At 41.4% G+C, this 23,901-nt stretch overlaps 1 protein-coding gene across 2 annotated transcripts in view; it reads right to left on the bottom strand.

Moving 5' to 3' along the window:
- Positions 1-23,901, bottom strand: part of ERBB4 (erb-b2 receptor tyrosine kinase 4) — a 1,781,744-nt gene that overhangs the window by 621,865 nt on the left and 1,135,978 nt on the right. For both annotated transcript variants that reach the window (XM_033945093.1, XM_033945094.1), the window contains exon 4: positions 22,134-22,268. In XM_033945093.1, coding sequence (XP_033800984.1) covers positions 22,134-22,268 — 135 coding nt within the window. The remainder of the gene's footprint in view (positions 1-22,133; positions 22,269-23,901) is intronic.

The raw sequence follows: 23,901 nt of genomic DNA, 5'->3' as shown, positions 1-23,901 counted from the left end.
TTAGAGGGGTAGGGGGGATCACTATTTAACCCCGCCAGTGGCCATCTGGCCAGTTTTGGCTACCTTTTTAGTACTTAGATGCTTCTAAAACTGGTTTAGCCCAAAACATCTAAGATCCATCTAGGACATCCTGCAAAACATTTGATTATAGTTGCAAAACATCCCAAGTCTAAATCTGCCCAACCCCCTATTTTTTCTATTTGTCTATCTTCTCTGTACTAGCTTCTCTGTCCTATTCAGTTTTATGTACATTCTTTATCTGTAAACTGCTTAGATCAGTCAATGCCAGAGCAATTATCAAATTCATAGTAACATAGTAAATGACGGCAGATAAAGGCCCGAATGGTCCATCCAGTCTGCCCAACCATACATGCTCCATAAATTAATTTAGTTTAAATGGTCCTTTTTCTTAGATATTTCTGGGCCAGAAACCCAGAGCCCTGCCCAGTAGTGTGCTTAGATTCCATCTACTGGAATTTCCATCAAAGCTTACTCCAGCCCATCTTAACCATCCCAGTCATCGAAACCCTCCCTAGCCTGTCCTCCAAATTCATAATAAACAAAAACATAACACGCCTCCCAACATGTCCAGTGGAACCCAGTGGCATAGAAGTGCTGACTTTTGCTGGTTTTTGGACATCCAAGAGATTTGATTATAGTGAACTGTATTGGTGAACGTTAGCTGCTAAAATATATTTGGGATATAGAACTTCAGACTATCACATTCATGTAACTTTTCTCCTCCCCTCCCTTTTACCCTCACTTTCAAGTTTGTCTTGTTAGTATTATTTATGTTCACACCATTTATTTTAAAATGCCAATTATTTTATTTTTTTATCTTTCTTACTTTAAATTTTATTGTTAACCGGCCAGATATTTGTTGATGGTCGGTATATTAAAAACTAATAAACTTGAAACTTGAAACTTCATATAGGGAACCCATAATGAGCGAAACCTCTGCTTTATTGTTTCTAAAACATACAGTATAACTCATTCTCAAACGATTCACTATCACCAAATATAACATATATGCATTATCGGCCTCTTTTACAAAGCCGCGCAGCACCAGCCCTGAAGACTTTTAAATCTTTATGGGCTTCGGGGCTGTTGTCGCACAGCTTTGTAAAAGAGGCTATATATTATTGCAGCTTATTCAACCTGTGAAACAGTGAGAAAGTGTACCCAACCTTTAAATTCTTACAAAACTTTGTTCATTCTGTCCCTCCTCAATTAGCAAAAAGCAACATTAGGGTTATTAAGGGATCTTTTTACTAAATCTGAGTGCATGCTAACAGAATTAGTGGATGTTAAATGGTAAGAAGCACATTTCATACCTAAGAGCTTCTTAGCGTTTAGTGTGTGCTAAGCTTTAGCAAAAGGGCCCCTAAAAAGACGTAACTAGTCACATGATTGTCAAAATCACACTTACCAAGTTCTAAAGATGTCACATGGGGTAAAACATCAATATTTATTACAACAAACAATTTTTTAAGAAGAATTTCTCTGTTTCAAATTATCAGCAGGTCTTTGTGAAAATTATTAATTTTCTTTTCATCCTCAAAGGTTGATAGTTGTAGTCAGTTTTATCACTTCAAAGAGCCTACCACTTCTATGGTGTAATATTATCAAGAAACAATGCAAGTGAGGGAGTGGGATAGAACACGTCAACCTTGAAACAAACAATATTTATTCATATAGACTCAAATTAAAATGCATATAAAATAACATGGATATAAAGTTCTATTTTTCAGGTGTATAGATATAATGTCCTTAAAATTGAATGACCCAGTTGATGACCCGACACGGTCTGTGTTTCGGCCTCCAGATGAAGGCCTGCCACAGGGGTGTAGATGTTGGTCCACTAGATGGCACTCCGGTGCTGGAAATACAATTGGTACAACATACGAGACTTTTGTGTACCCTTACGCCTAACATGTGTTCTTCTCATGTGCTCAGAGTATGTTGCACCAATTGTATTTCCAGCACTGGAGTGCCATCTATTGGACTGACATCCATACCCCAGAGGCAGGTATACATCTGGATCATCAACTGGGTCATTCAATTTTAAGGACATTATATCTATACACCTGAAAAATACGACTTTATATCCATGTACTTTTATATGTATTTTAATTTAAGTCTATATGAATAAATATTGTATGTTTCAAGGTTGACGTGTTCTATCCTACTCCCCAAGTGCATTCTTTCGTCATTGTATTTTACATGGGGGTTTCTGTTCCTATTTTTGGTTTGTATTTGTAATATTATCAAGAATCATGCAAAACAATAGATTCCTTAAATTTTAATTAGAAGATATTAATACACTTTCCTTTTAGAGAAAATATTTAAAAATCCTCATATACATCTTAACCAGAATAAATAATCATGTCACTTGTACTAAACCAAAAAGTAAAATGTATAGAGAACCTCCTCTGCTCAAGCATTAAAGTCCATATTCTAGAAATGGCGCCTACCAGTGTATAAAAAGTGCAAAATGGCATGAAGGTGGAAGTTGGATTTCAGACTAAAAATTCTCCCTGACACAGCCATTTTACAGTGAAACAAGAGCCTTGTCGGAACATGTAACAGCTAATGGTGCTTACAACAGGACATGTTTACAGCTGGAAGTGGAGGTTGAATAACAGCATGAAGATAATACTGTAATGCAGGAGCACCAGTGCTTTAAGCTAAGTGAAAATTTTGTTTTTCTGTACTAATTCCCTGTGCATAGGGGTGGGTAGTGTTTCCTTTTGAAATTTACATTTTTGAACAGTGGAGTTTTTTGCCCATGGTAAGAAATGAGCTGCTAGAAATCTGTACGATTGCCAGCTCAGTTAGAAAGACTTGAGGCTTTCTCTCCATGATATTGTTAAATGTGTTTTTCTTTGGGCATTCCCATTGCTGGCTGATAACATTATATATATAAATTGTAGTGACGATTGTTATCAATTTCTATTATTTAAAAAAAATATATCATTTAAGAAAAAAATGTAGGCGCCTACCAACACCTAAAAAAAGCTAATTGCATCGTGGCTAAGGAGGTGCATTATGACGCCTAACACAACTGTAGGTGTGGCTAATGCCGGAAGTGGCATTAGGCATTGTAAAGCGCTTCTTTAGCCTGATTCACATGAAAGGTAGGCACTGGAAATGGAGGCCTTGAAAACACTGGCCTACATTTCTGGCACAGGCAGAGTGCAGTGCTAGAAATAGTGGCGTTTTTGGCTCAAAGTAATGGCTTTTCTAATTAAAAATGATGGTGTCTGTATTAAAGGAGGCATAGCCCCTGACAAAACTAGGAGTGAAATGGTTGGGCAGCCGTTGGGCATAAATGCCTTTCCTTTACAGCATTCTATAGCACTTTACAGCACTTTATATCTATGCAGAGCCGGAGGAAAATTAATCCATATAAAAGATTAAACAATTTTGTTGCACATGCTACTTGCTAAGATCAATGATGAAAACACCACCCCAGTAAGGGTACGAATAAAAATTTAAAGTAGTACCTTGGGTGTTTGAGGTCTAGCGAAAAATTCTATTTAATACAGTTTTGTTCTCATTATTTGGTGCCACTGCGTGATTGACATGCAATCGGCATCCATTTTTAGGTGGCTATCGATACCGGTGCTGTTTGTAGAATCTGACCCTAAGGGGCCCTTTTACAAAACTGCGGTAGCAAGTCCCAGCACGGCAAATGCATCGCAGCCTATAGGAATTGAATAGGCTGCATCACATTTGCTATGCGGAAATTGCTAACACGGCTTTGTAAAAGGGTCACAAATAGCTTATGGAGGATGCCACCTGCATGATGGCTTCTTGGCAGACTATTAGCTTGCTGGTTTGCCACTGCCTTCCACAGTCATCTTTTCCACCTGGATAAGCTGTTCATTTATTATCCAAAAGTGGATGGATGGCTAAACTAGACAGAGGCCGGCTACCTGACAGAAATCTCAGTATGAAATTTTAACTCAGGACGGTGGGCACAGTAGGCAGGCAACGTACAAACTGTACACAAGGCCTCAATAGTATATTATTTTTTTAATAAAAAGTCAAATATTATATGTTTAGGTACTGCCTAAAATATTTGTAAAACTATCACTTCAAATTGTCAAATTCATGTTTTGCTACAGCACACAAATGGACATGATAAGAGATGCCTCTTTGTGGATGATACCAAAATCTGCAATAAAGTAGACACCCCTGACGGTGTGAACAACATGTGGAAGGTCCTAGCAAAGCTTGAAGAATTGTCTGAAACTTGGCAGCTAAGATTTAATGCTAAGAGATGCAAGGACATGCATTTGGACTGCAAAAAGCCAAGGGAATGGCACAGTTTAGGGGGTGAACAACTTTAGTGAATGAAAGAGGAGTGGGATTTGGGTGTGATAGGATGTGATCATCTTAAGGTGGCCAAACAGGTTGAATATTGGTATTAGATCCCTAATGTGTGTCTAGTTAGGATAAAAACTTGTACTGAAAAACTTTCACGGTTGAGGATAATTATGGCAAATTTTAACCTCTGAACTATATTTTATGTTTACTGGTATTAAACACCGAGTATGGACACAACCTTGTATTGTAAAATTGTATTGTAACTGTTTAACTGTATTTTATGTATTTTTTTTCAGTTAAAATTTTTTTATTGAGTTTAGTAGATGAAGTACAATAAATGTTAATAAGGCAAGAAACATGCATGCCGTACCAATGCAAAGATTCACAAAATATTATCTACATAATGTAATACAGCAGGCAGACCTATGCCTATCTATAAGGAGGAAAGTAGCAGCACAATATGCATCCAAAAGTACATGTAAAATCCAAAAACGCATGTATTTTTAACCTAGAACCCGTTCTGAGCTCCTTAGGGAAAACGGGATAGAAAATAAATTAAATAAATAAAAAAAGGTGATAGTGAAAGCTATAATGATGCTAGGGTGCATAGGGAGAGGTTTGGCCAGTAGGCTTTGTAAAAGGGTCACAGATAGCTTATGGTGGATGCCACCTGCATGTGGTTTCTTGGCAGACTATTAGCTTGCTGGCTTGCCACTACCTTCCACAATCATCTTTTCCATCTGGATAAGGTTGTTAATTTATTATCTAAAAGTGGATGGATGGCTGAACTGGCCATTGTGTGCAATTCTGGAGACCACACCTTAAAAAAGATATAAATAGGATGGAGTCGGTCCAGAGGAGGGCTACTAAAATGGTTGGTGGTCTTTGTCATAAGGCATATGGGGACAAACTTTAAAACCTCAATATGTAGACCCCCCGAAGAAGCCATTATTTTGGCAAAACAGGTCCCGGTGGGCCTTCAAAAAGCTACATACAAGAAGCACCGGCAGTAATTAAGATAAGTGCTGGGCTGGTTTTTCATATATTGTAAGCACGCATAAAGAAAAGTTAAGAAAAAAATATGCACCAAGCTCGATGAATGATATCTATCACCTGCTGAAACTGATCTAAAAATCTATGACTGATCAGTGCAGGTATCTGAGAGCTCAATTGCGTTATATAAGAATGCACATATTGGAAAGCAATTGTGTGAAAAGTCCAGTTATAATGTTACTTTGGAGGAAAGACAGGAGAGGGGAGATATGATAGAGATGTTTAAATATCTACATGCCAAATGCACATTAGTCGATTCTTTTCCATTTGAAAGGAAGCTCCGGAATGAGATGGCATAGGATGAAGTTAAGAGGTGATAAGCTGAGGAGTAGAGAATGACACGGGGACAAATTTTTCACCCTCTCCGCAGGAACTTATTTTCCCATCCCGGCAAGTTCTTTTCTTGTCCCTGCCCCATTCCTGCAAGCTCTGTCCTCATCTGTTAAAAGCCTCAAACACTTTAAGATAATAAGTGGTTACAGGAATGGGGCAAAGACAGGGACAGTGACAAAATTCATAGGGACAGGTCGCGGAAATTGAGTTCCTGTAGGGACAGGGACAAATCTGTTCCTGTGTCATTCTCTAGTCAGGAGTAATCTAAGGAAACTTTTTTATAGAAAGGGTGATAGATGCGTGGAATAAGCTCCCAGTAGAGGTGGTGGAGACATTTGGGATCTCTTAGGGAGAGGAGGAAATAGTAGATACTAGGGATGAACAGACTGAATGGGCCATTTGGCCTTTATCTGCCATCATGTTTCTATGATTATTTAAAAATAATAATTAATAGACTTTCTGATCTACTTATACAGATTTGGTCCTTAGTGGAATGCAGGGCACAGTACTAAAGTTAACTTATCATGAGCTACTAGTGGAATGGTTATGAGCTAAATTCTAAATCTTAATGTGGACAAGAAATATAATTATCCCATCTCTCGTTGCTATTCACTGTTCTAAGATAATCTTGTCTGTATTTGGGATAATGCATTCTGTTTTAGGCAGATAGACAGACTTGGCTTTGTCTAAAGAAACAGAAGTAGAGGATGGTAAAATCAAAATATAATTTTAAGTGCTAGACTATCACAGTATAGAATTAAAAGGAATAAAAGGTACCATTGTAACAATGACGTATACGGTCTTTCTCAGTTTGAAGGGCTTTCTATATCTGTGGCTGCTGATACCTATTATAATTTGTAAGTTCATTCTTGCCCTTTTGTTAATCAAATATGATTTTATATTACAACTGAGCCTGCTTTATTTTAATCTGCAGATTTCTTTTACCAACTTAATTTTTTTTTTCTCTTTTATTAACCAAAGTGAACTGTACCTTTATTTCAGGACTTTCCCTATGAAAAGGGGCAGATATGTGAGAAATAGAATATCAGATATGATCTACAACATACTTAACAGAAGGTGAGGTCAATTTATTTAATGGTATATGCAAAATTAACCTTTTGGGGGCATCCCATGTAAAACTATCTCCTTTTGGCATATTGAAACTATTGTTAGAATTTAACATTTTTCTAGCTATCCCCTAGACACCATTTTAATAATCTGCATTAAGCGGCTAACATTACATTATCAGTGCGGTAAACAGTAATACAGGCTCACACTACTGTCTATTGTGCTTAAAACAGGGGCTTTTGTGCACAGGTGTCTGCTTCCTTACTTCTCTCCTAGTCTAGGTCTCTAATCTTTCCTCTCGGTATCTAGCATATCTCCTCTCTCTCTTCTCTCCCCCCAACATGGTGCAACATCTCTACTCTCTTCCCTTCCCCCCACTCAACATCCCTTATCTAGTCCCCCCTCCCAAAAGAAAAAACCCACACACAGACATACACACACAACATAGTCTGGCATCTTTGCTTTCTTCCCCTCCATTTCACCTCCCTGTCCATATGTGGTCCTGCATCAATTGCTCTTGCTTCCCTCCTCCAACAAGGTCCAGCATCTTCCCTCTGGTTTCCTTCCATTCCTATTCCCTTCCCCACCTAGCACCTTCTCATCTTGCCTTCCTTTCATCTCTTCTTCAGTCTCCCAATTCCACACGCTCCACTTCCCTTACTCCCCCTTTCTTCCTGTCTAACATCATCTCTCCTTCTCCTACTATGCTTTTCAATCTCCATTCTCCTTTTCATCTCATTATTCTCGCATCTCACTATTTTCATCTCACTATTCTCTTCTTCTCCGTTTCCCCACCTAGTCTAACATATCTCACTCCATCTAACTCCCCCAACATGTTCCAGCACTTTCCATCTCATCTTCTCTTCTCCATCTCCCCACTTCCATGTGTTCTAGCCTATTTCTTCCTCTCCTCTTCCCTTCAAACCTCTTTTCCAAGTTAGTATCCCTCCCCTAGTCCCAAGATCCATACATTTTTCCTTCAAAGTCCCAGTGTACTTTATAGTATGTCCCCCCCCCCCCACCCCCACCGATTATTATTATTTTTAATACTTGGAGCAAAAGTGGCAGCAATGATATCTAAACTGATTCCACAGATCTTCATGCTTAATTGGGAGCAGCATTAAACATCTGATTGTAACATCAAGTACGTGTGAACTACTTCACCTGCTTTGTGTCCAAATTCTATCCCTGAACATATCTACATAGGGGTTACATAAAAGTATGATATACCCCTTCTTAGCACCATACCTAATTATGACACTTTTATCAGAATAAAGATCTGCAAAGATAACATAGATGCAAAATAATAGAAAACACAGGAATGATGATGACTAAACAGAACAATGATCCTAACTTGGGGGAGGGGGGGAGAAAGGTTATAAGAAAAAAGAAATTCAGAAAATCATTCTTTCAAATCAAAGAAGTTGCAGATAGAGCTGCTGCAATAGAATAAGCTGCTAAATGATCTCAGACTAAATCCTTATCGTTATTCAAATCCAAACTCAAAACCTTCCTTTTTCAAGACGCATTCAGTATGGGTTAATACATTATGATGAAAAATTTGAAGAGACTCCACCCCCCACTGTACTTACCCTCCCCTTTCCTCTTTCTATTTTATTTTATTGTAACTTTGTTTCCCTTCCACAGCTTCCCTATATGTTTTTGTTTGTCAAGTCTGTTCCTCCCCTCTAATATTTTACATTACATTAGTGATTTTTATTCCACCATTACCTTGCGGTTTAATGCGGATTACAGAAGAGGATTTTTGAACATGTCCAGAGGTGTTATAGCGTAGAGCGGGTTGCTTCAGAGGATTGAAATGTGTTATACAGAGTTAGTTAGTTAGTCTTCATGGATTTCTTGAATAGCAGGGTTTTAATTTCTTTTCTGAAAGTTTTGTAGTCTGGGGTCGCGATTAGTAGATTGGAGAGTTGATGGTCTAGTTTTGATGCCTATGTGGCTAGAAGGCCATTGTACATTTTTTTTTCCTTTTGATGTCACTGATTGGAGGGTATGTGAATGCTGTCTGGGTTCTCCTGTGTCTGGCTGTGGTAGTTTGGATTAGGTGGTTGTTCAAGTAGGCTGGGCTGTCACCATTTATGGATTTAAATAATAGATTGCAGAATTTAAATAGTATTCTTGCTTGAATTGGGAGCCAGTGTGAGTTGAGGTATGCCTCGGTGATGTGGTCGTGTTTTCTTAGTAAATAGATTAGTCTCAGGGCTGTGTTTTGTACTGTTTGTAGTTGTTTTATCATTGTTGCGGGGCAGGGGAGACAGAGGATGTTGCAGTAGTCGAGGAGACCTAAGACTAGGGACTGAACCATGAGCTAGAATTTTTTTCTTTCTTCTTTAAACTTTTATTGTATTTACCTATTGTAAACCGTCTAGATACTTGAAATAGACAGTATAACAAGAAATTATTATACTTGGAAACTTTCTTACAGAGCTTTTTAACAAGAGCTTAAAGACATATTTGTTTGCTCAAGCCTGCGGTATAGTGTGATCTTTATACCTCCATTCTGTACAGTGTCAAAAGAGATTTTGTCTGGAATTTGTATTTAGTTGTTGAAGCATTTTGCACTCTTGGGGGGGGGTCTTTTACTAAGGTGCGCTAGCCGATTTAGTGTGCGCTAAATAGCGCACGCTAAATGCTAACGCATCCATAGAATATAATGGGCACGCTAAATCGGCTAGCTCGCCTTAGTAAAAGACCCCCTTAGGTTTATGTCTTGTTTTAATGCATTTGATTGTAAATATAGACATGGACTCTGCTTAGGATATAGATAGAATATAAACACCAATTATTAAATACATATTTAACCCAGTTCCAGGATGGAGACATTTTAGCCAGTCTTGGTTTTGAATGTACATCCCATGACAGCATGGGATTCGAAAACCCTGATTGCCCCCATTGAAATCAGTGAAGCAGGTTTCAAAATGCATCATGATAGAGCTGTTTGAAATTTAGGACCGGCCTGAAATCGCTCTCCTGGAACCGGGTAGGTTAGTAAGCTCTGTTCAAATGGATGACCAGCTGGAGATTAGGATGCTGCTAGTTTGCCAGGATTGATTTTTTTTTTTTTGCTGCACACAGGCATCGCTGAATCAGTTTATACAGAGTATTACCAGATCAGTCCACAGCTGAAGGGGATGATCTAAGAGTGACTGACTATGTACGGCAAAGGAACAAATAGAAAAGCAAGAGGAGCATGTCGGCAGCTCTGTACCTGTGCCAGCCTTTGGATACATATTTATCAGTGACAGGGTAGTGCTGATAGAATTCTTGCAGTAAAGCTATTGCTCTGCCATTACAGGATGATGTCTCTGAGCAATAGACTAATGTGTACGTGGAATGAACTTGCAAGGAGAATAACCCTAATAAAGATCGTTTATATATTTTCAGGAGAGGAGCTGGCCTTTTTCAATCCTTCTAGTATTCTTATATTTATTTTCTTTTATCTTATCTTATGACAATGGAGTTCTTTTCCTTCTTTTTTAAATTTTTGTACACCGCTTTGTGGTTGTAGCGAAGGGCGGTCTATAAATACGAATAAACATAAACATAGAACATAGGTTTTGGAGCTCACAATTTAGTCAGTTAAAAAATAGAAAATGCCTGCATTAATCACCATGCTGTGTCACTGATTATGGAGATCATTTTAGAACAGTTGCATGGCATCTATACATGCAGAGGGCATAAGTATATAAATACTGACTTTGAAATGCTGCAGAACATGAACTGGTCAATATTGAGCTGCCAGCAGCCAACAGTTTAGGTGCTGAGAGTCTCTATCTAAATTAGACCCAGATATTAAATGCTGGGACATATCCAAATACCTTCATCGCTAATCAGTCATGCCAGCTTCTCCCCCGAACAACCCTCCCTATGAGTATTGCCCCTCTTCTGAAGGACCCTTTATCCCCACCCCCACTAGGACTTTCAGAGTCCCTGGTGGTCTAATGTAAGAACAGCAGGTGTTTCACTTGGTCCTGCCCTGGCTCTGGGTTCAAAACTAGCTTCCACGAACTCCAGTGGCAATGTTGTGGTACTAGTCATTTGGAAGTAGGACAGTGCTCGTGAAGGGGGGGGGAGTTCTCGTGAGGAATAGGGTCTCAGAGGGAAGATGCTCTTGGGGGGCTAATGGGAAGAGTGTGTTCTTGTTGGGAGGGTGGGAAGAGGCCAATGCTCTTGAGTAGTTTGAGAGGGGTGTGTGGCCATGTTCATGGATAGGGCGAGGGGGGAAACGGCCTGGACCTTCTCTCCGACGTCACAATTGACGTCGGGGGTAAGGCTTCTGGGCCGGCAGCATGCAATCGCTGCATCCGCCTGGCCCTTCCCAGCAATTGTTTTCGTTCATTGGGGGTGAAAAGCCACTGTAGGGGGTGAAGCGCCGCCGGGTCCCGCTCATCCCTTGCTCTCGGCCACTCTAGGTGCCGCGCTTAAGAGTTTGACCCGCTGCTTTAGCCAGGAGTCCCTCCCCCCCACCGCTGCTGCTTCATGGACATGTTCTCACAGTGGCAGCAATTTAAACCGGCGGGCAGGCAGACTTGGGGGTGGAAGAGGACAGGCTAGAAGGCAGTGAGGGGAACATAGGAAGGGTGGAAGGGACAATTGTTGGGCCTGAGTTGGGGGGGGGAGAATAGGACAAAGGCAGTGAGGGGAACATAGAAGGGAGGGAAGAAGGGACAATTGTTGGGCCTGAGTTGGATGGGGGGGAAGAGGACAAAGGCTGGAACACAGTGAGGGGAACATAGGAGGGAGGGAGGGAGGGACAATTGTTGGGCCTGAGTTGGTTGGGGGAGGGAAGATGACAAAACCAGTGAGGGGAACATAGGAGGGAGGGAAGAAGGGACAATTGTTGGCCTTGTGAAAAGAAAGAAAGAGACAACAAAGGTAGGAAAAATGATTTTATTTTCAATTTAGTGATCAAAATGTGTCAGTTTGGAGAATTTATATCTGCTGTCTATATTTTGCCCTATATTTGTCTATTTTTCTATAGTTGTTACTGAGGTGACATTGCATATTTTAAAAAAGTCATCTGTCTTGACATCTGTGCCCTGTCCCTTTCCGCCCTGTGCCCTATCCCAGCCTACCACTAGACCACTAGAGGGGGGACAGGGTGAAGAGCCTGGCAATGAGTGTAGGGTTGGGTGCAGAGCCTGGAAGGGATAATTTGGTTCAGAATGTTTTTTTTCTTGTTTTCCTCTTCTAAATCTAGGGTGCGTCTTATGGTCAGGTGTGTCTTTTGGAGCGAAAAATATGGTAACTTTTGGCGAACAGTATAGAATTATAGGGAATTAACCCCCAACAATGAACTACTACAGTTTACTGAATCAGTTGGTAATTCTCCCAAAGTTAAATAGCATGCTAACATACCGTTTTAGTAATTAGAGATCATAATTTACTTGCGTTTCTTTTCCTCTTCTAACCTAAACATGCTGCTGGGAATGCTTTCGCAGTGTCTTATTGTAAGCACTTGCTCTGTGAAAGACCAGGCATATTTTTGCCAGATTGAGGGAGGGCAATTATCAGACAACCAATTTGCCTGGGTAAATCATTATTTACCTGGATAAATGGCTTTGCAAATAGCCCTCAGTCTTAATGGCGACTTCTAAACTAGAGCAACCTAAACCCAAATTGTGTCAAGTTACAAATAGCCTGCATTTATCTGAATCAGGACACTCGAGGATCCAATATGTCTGATCCAATTTCTAACCTGTCCCAGCCTGACTGTGAATCATTCTGCCTCAGGGTTCAGGCGAAGGTTCAGATTTTATCTGAAACTGATAAACAACCCCTACCTTTTGAACCCATTCCTATTTTATTTCTGATCTACTGCCTAAGAGCAAATGCACTACTCTAATTTTAAGTGGGCACTGCTTAGAGTATTTCTCTGTCAGTTTGTGGAGGGCAAAAAAAAAACCCCACCCCACAAACAAAAAACAACCAAACATCCACTGCTTACACTTTGCAGTTGAGCACAGTGAAAAAGAAATACCTAGAAAAGAGTTGTGTTTCTGGATTGGATTTATACCTAAATTATATAAATGGCACCTAAAGTTGGATGTGGATTGCGTGCCAAGTTATAAAATAGGGTCAATTACAATGGCGTAGCAAGAGTAGAAGGTGCCCGGGTCGGTGTTGCGTCTCCATGCCTTCCGTCCCCCTCCCATGCTCCTTCCGCGCACCACAGCCACACTCATGCTCTTCCTTCCTCCCACTATACCTCTTTAAAACTTCACCAACACGAGTAACATATCCAGCCTGTTCACGCCAGCGTTGGCTTTCCCTCTGATGTCACTTCCTGGCCCTGCGACCCAGAAGTGATTTCAGAAGGGAGCTAGGCCAGTGTGAGCAGCAGGTTGGAAAAGATGCTTGCGCTGGTGAAAGATTTAAAGAGGTAGTGGTGGGGAAGAGAGGGAGATAGTATGGTGTGGGGGGACAGAGAGGTGTCGGGCACCCTAACCAAGACGGCGCCTGAGGCATTTCCACCTCCCCTGACCCCACCCCTTACTATGCCTTTGATCAGTTATGAGAATAACACAATAGCTAATTGGTGCTAAACTGGCACTTAAGTACCAATAATTGTCCATAAAGCACTGATTGGTACTAATTTGCAGTTGTGCATATAACAAACTTACACCCCTATTCTGTGAACCGAGCACCTATCTTCTTTTGTATGCAACTGCAAAGGGATGGGATGAGCACTGATGTGTCAGGGGACCCTCCAATTATTCATATATGCACTTTATAGAATAATTGAATGTAAGTATCCAAATGCTGATTTTAAGTTCAGTAAGTACATAAGGTATAAGTGGTCACGTCTAAAGTTTGGCGTATAAATGCAAACTTATACTAGTATTCTATAACAGATTTGGTGCACAATTCTGCCATTACAGAATACTGACTTAATGGACTATTTTAAAAACTTTTAACAATTACTGGGAGAGTGCCCAATATGTCCTTTTTCTGCTTCTGTGCTGAAATGTCCTTTAGCAGGCAGTAATCTGGGCACAATAAGTACTGAGGCACTTAGACCAAGACCAAGATGATAAAAGGAATGGAACTCCTCTCATTTGAGGAAAGATTATAGAGCTTAGGGCTCTTCAGCTTGGAAAAGAGACAGCTGAGGGGAGAGATATGATTGAAGTCTGCAAAATCCTGAGTGATGTAGAATGGATACAAGTGGATCAAATTTTTACTGCATCCAAATTTCCAAAGACTGGGATACACTTGTTGAAGTTACACAGAAATACTTTTAAAACCAATGAGGTATAGTTGAGCTCTGGAACATGTTGCCAGAGGATGTGATAAGAGTGGTTAAGGCAGCTGGTTTTAAAAAAATGTTTGGACAAGTTCCTGGAGAAAATGTCCATAATCTACTGTTGAGAAAGACATAGGGGAAGCCACTGCTTCCCTGGATCAGTGGCATGGAATGATGCTATTAATTTGTTTTTTGCCAGGTACTTGTGACTTGGATTGGCATCTGTGAAGACGGGACTCTGGGCTGGATGGACCATTGGTCTGACCCAGTGAGGCTATTCTTATGTTCTTATGTCTAAAGTGAGGCACCTAGATTGGCGCATCTAGATGATCTAGGCACCTAACTTCCCCCCTCCCCCTTTACAAAACCACAAAAGCATTTTTAGCGCAGGCCAGTGTACTGAATGCTCTGCACTGCTCCCGATACTCATAAAGTTCCATGCCAGCCTATGCTAAAATCCCCTTCTGCAGTTTTGTAAAAGAGGGGGGTTAATTATTTTAAAAAGCTTAATCGGCACCGATAACAAGAAATTAGCTTGTTAACTTCTTAAATGGCAATTAATTGGTTGGTAGGTGCCTAACTCAGTGGGCACCTACCACTTTTCAGGTAGGTGCCTAGTCCAAGGTGCCTACCAGAAACTAGGTATGGTTAGAGGTGAATCGTTGGGTATGTTTTGTGTGTAGGCTCCTAAAGTGGACATAAGTACCAGTATTTAAGCTAAGAAAACCCTGGCACAAATAGAGGGCGCCTAAGGTTCAGATGTCTACTGGTGGCTAAATTCACTTTAGGCACTGCTAGGTGTGATTCTATAAATGGCGCCTAACTTAAGACTGACATGCGCTACGTGATGTTCTATTTTTTTTTTACTGCTCTGACCTCTTGAATTCCTGTGGCACTTGTTAACATTTTAATGTTAACAAAAACAAACAAAAATCCCACTATAAAAATTCAAAGCATTTGATAATATAAATGTGTGAACAAACTGAAGCTTCTACTCACCCACCATTTTTGTAAGCCTCATCAGAAACACGTACCTTCTGATACAGGGCTTCCAAAATGGAAACGCTGAGGGCCTTGCTCACCACTACATTTGCCGTAGAAAAAGAATGGGGAAAAGGTCTTTTTGAATAATTCCATTTGAATAGAAGCGGTAGAATTCTGCCTTCTGAATGCCTTATCACAGAGTTATCTCCAGTTGTAAAAATCCCAGCAAAGAATGTAGATCACCTATAATTCTTTTCTTTTCTTTCCACTTTATTCCAGAACACAGATAGAACACTGCCTTCAGACTGGTGCCTCAGAAGACATTATCATACTGTCAATGTCTCTCTTACATGAAAAACAGGTGAGAAAGAACATCTTCAATTATTTTTAAAATGTAGAAAGAGCAGAGTACAATGTAATGCAATACTATATTTGAACAATCAACTGCTACATACCCCACTTTTATTTCAATATGCTGTTCTACTGATTGCAACTGCTATATTCTGCCTTTCTCATTATTAACTATTAATTTTTTATGGTTATACGCCTACATGGAATGTTATTCTCATACATATATACCACTCCGTGACGAACAAAATCTTGACAAATTTAAGAAAAACTTAAAAACTTTTTTATTTCGAGATGCATTCTCATCCATTTAATTTCTATTCTCTTAAATTCTTTGCAATTTAATTTTGCGCTTCCACAAACATTCAATATATCTTATCCCCATCCCACATGTTTTTTTCCCTAACCCCTCTTTCTTTTCTCCTACTTACAATGTAACTTTACCCATCCACTCCCTCTCTCCTCACTATCAAGTCTGTCTTGTTATTGTTTTTAATGTTCACTATATATTATTTAAATTACTTAATACTTTTTATTTTCAATTGCTCTTACTCTTAACTGTCAATTTTTTAAAATCCAATGTAAACCGTCCAGATATTTGCTTGATGGTCGGTATATTAAAATTTAATAAACTTGAAACTTGAAATAGATACAGATATAAATACACATACATATACAGTAGATATATAGATATTTTAAACTGTTTAGGAATATAGGGATAATAGAAGCAGGCAGCATTTTATTTATTGAAAAATTTATATGCCACATAATGACTATGCGGTTTACAAATTACATACAAATCATCTTAAAATCCATATACGAACAATAAAAACAGATAACAAGTCTAACACAGGAAAGCAGAAATAGTCAAGACGCATTTTTAATATGAACCAGAACATACGCAGGTAAGGCTAGACTCAGTTAGGGCACTGGTCTTTGACCTAAGAGCCGCCACGGGAGTGGACTGCTGGGCACGATGGACTACCAGTCTGACCCAGCAGCGGCAATTCTTATGTTCTTATAGAGCTCCTTTTATGAAGGTGCACTAGCGTTTTTAGCGCACGCACTGGATTAGCATGTGCTAGCCGAAAAACTAGCGCCTGCTCAAGAGGAGGTGGTAGCGGCATTTTAGCGTGTGCTATTCCGCGCGATAAGGCCCTAAAGCGCCTTCGTAATAGGAGCCCATAATCATATGTTGATCCTCCCCATACTGTATCACAAAATTCCAGGAAAGTATAAACAGGCAATAGCAGGTCAAGTTTTGACAAGATTAAACAGGAAAACATTAGTAGTCAGATGCATTTTACAAATATTCTTGAAAATTATACCATAAAATTCCAGAGAAGCATTAACAACCGCAAGGAGATATTACCAGAGAAAGGCATTAACACAGGAAGGCATTAACAAAAAGTTGCATTTTCAAAATTTTCTTGAAATTAATCCTCCCAGCAAAAAATTGCTGAATACCAGGCAAGGCATTCCAGAGTTTAGCACTTGCCACAGACATCATTGTTGCTAAACTAAACTAAACTAAACTAAACCTTGGGTTTATATACCGCACCATCTCCACGAATGCGGAGCTCGGCACGGTTTACAGGAAGAAAGATGAGAGAGGAACTACAGTGGAGAGATTAAAGAGTTAGGTGTAAAGGGGAAGGTGAGAGGCCTAAGAGGGGGGAAGTGTTACAGTTTTGAGAATAGCCAGGTTTTTAGGTGTTTGCGGAAGAGTTGGAGGGAGCTTGAGGTTCGGAGAGGGGAGGTGAGGTTATTCCAGATCTCAGTGATTCTAAAGGGGAGGGATGACCCAAGTTTGCCTACATGGGAAATACCTTTTATGGAAGGGAAGGATAGTTTAAAAATTTGGGAGGATTTGGAGGAAGTAGGGGTTGGGGAGTTCCAGGATAGAGGGATAACGGCAGGAAGGATGCCATGTAGGATCTTGTAGGCCAGACACGCACATTTGAAGTGGATCCTGGGGATTACTTGGAGCCAATGGAGCTTAGACAGGAGTGGTGAGACGTGATCAAATTTGCTTTTCGCGAAAACAAGCTTAGCTGCGGCGTTCTGAATCCGCTGAAGTCTGTGGAGGCTTTTCTTGGTTAGGCTGAGGTAGATAGAATTGCAATAATCCAATCTGGAGAGGATGATGGATTGTACTAGGACTGCGAAGTGTTTTTGGTGAAAATAGGGTCTGACTTTCCTTAGCATGTGAAGGCTGAAGAAGCATTTCTTCACCAGGGATTGGAGATGTTCGTTGAAGGATAGAGAAGAGTCTAAGGTGACACTCAGAACTTTGCTTGAGAACTCGAGCTGTAATGGGGGGCCGGAGGACAATGGGATGGAGGAAGGTAGATGGTCTAATTTTGGGCCGAGCCAAAGGAGTTTTGTTTTGGACTCGTTTAGTTTCATATGCATTGTGAATGCCCAGGATTGGAGGTTCTTTATGCATGAGGATATGTTCATGGAGAGGTTAGTGAGGTTCGAGTCGGTCTCAAGGAGGACGAGGATGTCATCAGCGTAAGTGTAAAGAGTTTCAAGGGGGGATAGTTGGAGTAGTTTCAGGGAGGACATGTAAATGTTAAAGAGGATTGGGGAGAGGGGTGAGCCTTGTGGGACACCACAAGTCGGGGTCCAGGGGGAGGATGAGGTGCCGCTCATGTAAGAGCGGGAGCGCATGAATTTGGAGAACCAATCAAGAACTATGGAGCTAATGCCTATCTCGGAGAGTTGGAAAATTAGAATGTCGTGGTGGACAACGTCAAAAGCTGCGGAGAGGTCGAATTGTAGAAGGACAGCAAACTTGTTACGAGAATGCAGTTGCTGAACCTTAGAGATTAGAGAGGCCAATAGGGATTCAGTGCAGAAGTTGGGTCTGAAGCTATATTGGTAAGAGGATGGAGAATCTTTCTAAGTAGGAAGAGAGCTGGGTAGATATGATAGACTCAAGCAGTTTGGTGAGGAGAGGGATATTTGCTATTGGACGGTAGTTGAATGGTATGGAGGGGTCTAGGTCAGCTTTTTTCAGTAAAGGGGTCAATGCGATGTGTCCCATTTCAGTGGAGAATAGTTGCCCCAATTCTAACATGCATAATAGACATCTTACCTACTAGACTCAATTTCATACTATTTTCTGATCTTAGATACTTAAAAGCTGACTCCTGCCACCAACATTATACCTGGATATTCAGTGCTGAGCCATATTTGAGTATTGGCATTAAATAGAAACATAGAAACATGACAGCAGATAAAGGCCAAATGGCCTATCCAGTCTGTCCATCCATAACATCCACTATCTGCTCCTCTAAGAGATCCCACATGCCTGTCCCATGCTATCTTGAATTCAGATACAGTCTTCATCTCCACAACCTCCATTGGGAGACTATTCCACGCATCTATCACCCTTTCTATAAAGAAGTCTTTTCTTACATTACTCCTGAGCCTATCACCTCTTAGCTTCATCCTATACCCTCTCCTTCCAGAGTTTTCCTTCTTTTGAAAAAGACTCACCTCCTGTACATTAACACCACAGAGATATTTAAATGTCTGTCATATCCCTTCTCTCCTATCTTTCTTCCAAAGTATACATATTAAGGTTTCTAAGTCTGTCCCAATATGATTTATGACAAAGACTACTCTGGACCAACTCCATTATATTTATATATATATTTTTAAGTATCCAGGTATGTGGGGTTGGCCAGTTATATTAAACCGAACAAAGACTGAACTGCCATTTATGCAGCTCCATTTGGCTGGTTAACTTAATTGGTTAAGGGCTGAATATCAGCATTTATCCTGTTACGTGCTGACACCACCACTGGACTGCCCACTCAATAGCCAGTTTCAGCTTTAGAGGTTACAGGGGATATTCAGTGGCCCTATACAGGTAAGTGTTACAGAATACTCCCTCGTCCCCCAAGGCTTGCTGAGTTGCTTTTAACTAGGCAAGAGGCTCTTTTACTCAGTGAATATCCACGCCACAGAAATAGAGAAACTGATATCATATGGCCTAGCCAATATTACTACCTATATCATCTACAATCCCTTTCTGTCCCTTAGAAATCCTATGCGCTTATTCCCTGCTGTCTTGAATTCAGTCTTTGTCTCAACTTTACCGGGAGAATGCTCCATGTCTCCTTTTAGGTTACTTCTGAGTCTTTCCCCTTCATCCTAAGCTCCCTCATTCCAGAGCTTCCTTTCAACTGAAAATAATTGTCTCTTGTGCATTTATGTTACCCAGAGCCAGATTAAGGCATAGGCAAACTAGGCACGTGCCTTGGGCCCAAAAGGTTAGGGGAGGGGAGTCCTGTCAGATGTGCTCAGTATTCAGGAGGCTAGGATTGCCAACATAATTTTATTTTTTTTAGAGATTCTAAAAAGTTGTACATTACATGTCTCAAAGTCAGAAGGATGGCTGTGTGGATATTTTGCAGATATCCAAAGAATGCCTCTGCTACAGAGAAGGAGGTGCTGGATTCTTTGGGAGGTCACCAAGTATATGAGTGTGTGTGGATAGCAGAGATCAGTGGGAGGAGTTGGAGTCCCCTTTTGCTTGAGAGGGGAGGGGGCAGTATAAAAGAGAAATTAGAAGTACATTCTAGGCTTTTGGTTATCCTGATCACTCACCAGAGCCCTAGCGCTTAGGGAAACACCTGAAGTATTGACTGTTTATGGAGGGAAAATCTCAAAGGGTTTGCAAAAAGAGTAGACAACAGGATTGAAAAGAGAGTGGAACCTGGAGAGTTTCACTGAGAGGAGATATAAAGGACTTTGCTTTCCAAGGGGTTATCAGGAGAGGACAGAATAAGGAGTGTGTGAAGATCTATCTCTAAAGGAAAACAGTGAGTGAACAGACTCTATGTAAGGCAGTGCCTGTGTGGAATGTTTCAGCTTGCCAGGAAGGATACAGTGGTCTCAGGCTGAGGAGAAAGGGTAGGACTCAGGAGCGGCTCACTGCGTGTAAGGAGAATTTGAGTGAAGAGACTGAGGAATACAATAGATGTATTTCTGAAGTGACTTTATTCTAAACAGTTTGAAAAACCAGTTTCAATATTACAAACTAGAAGAAGTTGTAAATAGTTTATGCACTGACTCTTTAATCAAGTTTAAGTAAAAGTTCCAGCCATCAATTGTACCTTGATCTCAGTTTGATTCTTTTAAACCAGAGGATACAGTGAATGTGTCCTTTGGTCTTCGTGAGTCCTGTCCCGGCCTATACCCAGCTTAACAGACTCTTTTGTGAGCCCTGGAATCAGGGGAGCCCTCAGACTGAGTGCGAGCAGGACCAGGGCTACAAAAATGGTGCCCAACTTGGGGTGAAAGGATTTCAAATCCCAAAAAAACACAGTATCACTGACAAGAGTGGACACAGACTCTGAGTTATCAACTTGCCTCCAGGAGTTAAATTGAGTGGAGAGACCATTGTGGAAGTCTCTGTCAAAACTGTGAGTACCAGTGGGACAGAGAATAGACAGGAGAAAACTGATACCACAATGGCACCCATTTTCACCGGTGGGATGTATCAGGGGAGGAGGTGGAGCTATCCCTCTAGGGGGAGGTTTCCAGTGGGGGAGAGGAGAGTGTAGACTGGTATCATGCCCCAGCTTGCAAACTGCATGTAGAGAGAGAAGCAAATGGAAGTGGGAGAAGGAATGCAAGTGCCTCAGCTGTAAACACAAGGTTAATCATGACCTGGATCAAGATTTCAGTGGAGGATGGAAGCCCAGTGGGTGTGCAGCCCTGGGTATTACATTGCCCTTACAATTGTGCTGTTAAGTCTGCAGCAGGAAATATTTCCAGCGAGAAGGAGCATATGGATATGCAAGCCTTTCTCTGCAAGGGGAACTCTGGACTAGAGACCTGGGGAGAGACAGCCCTGGGAGCATTACCCAGACCTGTTCCCACACCTATCCCAGGAAACATGATTCAGAGGATCACAGACCTAGGTTTGGGTCAGGTCAGCAGCATGGAAAGGAGACACTGAATCAAAACTACCAATAGGGTGTGGTTAGGGAGGAGTAGTACCCACTGCTTCACTGTACCGTAGGCCACTGTCACCAAAGAGAGGAGAATCGCCTTGCAGCCCTCAATCTGTGGGGGCGGGAGATACTCATTTGGGGGATCAGGATGAAGAACTGACGCCTGGGGCAAGAGAGACTGCAATAAGGGCATCCCCTGCTGCTATCCCTTTGCATTTAATGGGCAAGTTAACTTGCTCTTCTTTTGAGGGTTCTCAGGTGTACCAACAAGATCCAGGGAGGATGCAGTATGTGCCAAATGATTTGGAGACTGGGTTGCCCCAGCCCAAAACCCTTTTCCATGTTTTGTGTTTGGCACTGTACCAGGATAGGGTTCATAAATCCATGACTGAATTTCCCTTTGAAACTGGATAATTTGACTGATCTTCTGCTTTACCCATTAAGCTTCTCCATTCAGAGTATAGTCCCCATGCTCACTCACAAACTACCCACAGCTAGGCTCTGCACTTTTCCCTGATACTTCTAGAGGTGAAATAATGATGGGGGAGGAGGTCCCTGGTAAGGGAACCCACAAATATATGTTTGCCTAGGGCTCAATATAGTATTAATCTAATCCTGATGATGTGGAGGTGTTTGTTTGATGAAAAGTCTTTAGCATTGTGTTTTAACTGTTGAAAAGAAAAAAAAAAAAATACACCTAACTTATTGTTGTGCTTTAGCTGTTGAGTTTATTCAGGGACACACTAGCCACATCCCAGCAGGTTGGTACTTACATCCTGAGGTGCCGTTTATTAGAACCAGGCTGAAGTTCGATGCCCATGCATTACGGACAATATCCTGCCAATGGATGGTATCCACATAGCAAAGGAACTGGTTCTGGCCAACATAAACACCTCCATTAAGGATTTCTGAAATAAAGCAGAAAAATATTATTTTAACCTTTTATAGTCAATGGTGAGTTTTAATGAAACTAAATGGTTGTAAACATGTAGTAACTGTACTCCATTATCTTAATCATCTATTTGTATCATTCATGTGAGCGACAGTAAATAGGTATAAATTTATATATATATATATATATATATATATAATAATAATAAAACGCTAAGCGCGCATTCGCACTCTCGCCGCGTGTTCCCCGAGATCTGATCTGTCGGGATGTGGCCGGCAAGAGTGCGCATGCGTGCTTAATATGTCACCAGGACTCCAGGACGCGGCTGTTGGGAGGAGGGCTATCGGGGGAGGGCAGTCACCGAAAAGGGCTAAGAAGCCGGCAGGAGCAGCGAAAGTACGCAAGACATCGGGCCCCCCTACTCTCCATCTCGTGCTACTCTCCCTCATAATCTGGTAATGCCTCGATACAGACAAAGTTTATTTTTTAGTTCAAAGCCGCCGCTGCAGCTCCTCTCTCGATCCCCGCCTGCATCGGAAGCCTTCTCCGACGCAGGTGCACCGGCGGCTTTGAACTAAAAAATAAACTTTGTCCTACGACCTCGCTGGCTGTGGACTGTGCCTTTACTGCTGCGCTTTCTGGTACGCCTCCAAGCCGTGGCTCCTCCCCCTGTCCCCGCCCCTCTCCTTCATGGCTGCGGAAGAGAATGGAGTGTGGGGCCTGGTAGAAGTGTTTGTGTCTGGGTTGCAGGGTGGTAAAGCTGCAAAACTGGCAACAGGTACACGTGCATGTGTTTCTTCCCTCTCCCGGCCAAGACCCTGTAGATTAATGGTGGGCCTGATTATAGGGGGACAGGGATGGACAGGGGAAGAGGTGCTGATGGAAAGGGGAGGCAGAAAAAGGAAGGGGGGCATACTGCTGGACAGAGGGAGCAGGGATAGACAGGGGAAGAGGTGCTGATGGACGGGGGGGGGCAGAAAAAGGAAGGGAGGCATACTGCTGGACAGGGGGAGCAGGGATGGACAGGGGAAGAGGTGCTGATGGACAGGGAGGGCAGAAAAAGGAAGGAAGGCGTACTGGACAGGGGTAGAAGGGATGAACAGGGGAAGAGGTGCTGATGGACAGGGGGGGCAGAAAAAGGAAGGGAGGCGTACTGGACAAGGGGAGCAGGGATGGACAGGGGAAGAGCTGCTAATGGACAGGGGGGCAGTAAAAGGAAGGGAGGCGTACTGCTGGACAGGGGAAGCAGGAAAGAGATGATGATGGACAGGGGGGAGGTAAAACAAAGGGAGAAGGGCTGCTGCTGGATAAGGTGAGCAGTGAAGGGGTGGAGGTGGACACAGGGGAGGTAAAAGGAAGGGAGAATGGACAGGGGGAGCAGGCAAGGGGTGTGGTGGACAGCCAAGGAAAAAAAAAAGATAGAAAGAAAGAAAGACAGACATACAGAAAGCGGCTAAGGAGAGAGAGAGAAAAAAAAAAAAGAAGTAAAGACAGACACACACACACACACATATATTATAGCACCCGTTAATGTAACGGGCTATAAGACTAGTATAATATATATATATATATATATATATATATATATATATATATATATATACATATACATATATATATATATATATATATATATTTCTAATTAATAT

The sequence above is a fragment of the Geotrypetes seraphini genome, chromosome 5 (genome assembly GCF_902459505.1).
Source record: "Geotrypetes seraphini chromosome 5, aGeoSer1.1, whole genome shotgun sequence".
Lineage (NCBI taxonomy): Eukaryota > Metazoa > Chordata > Amphibia > Gymnophiona > Dermophiidae > Geotrypetes > Geotrypetes seraphini.
This window is presented reverse-complemented; position numbering and strand designations above follow the sequence as displayed.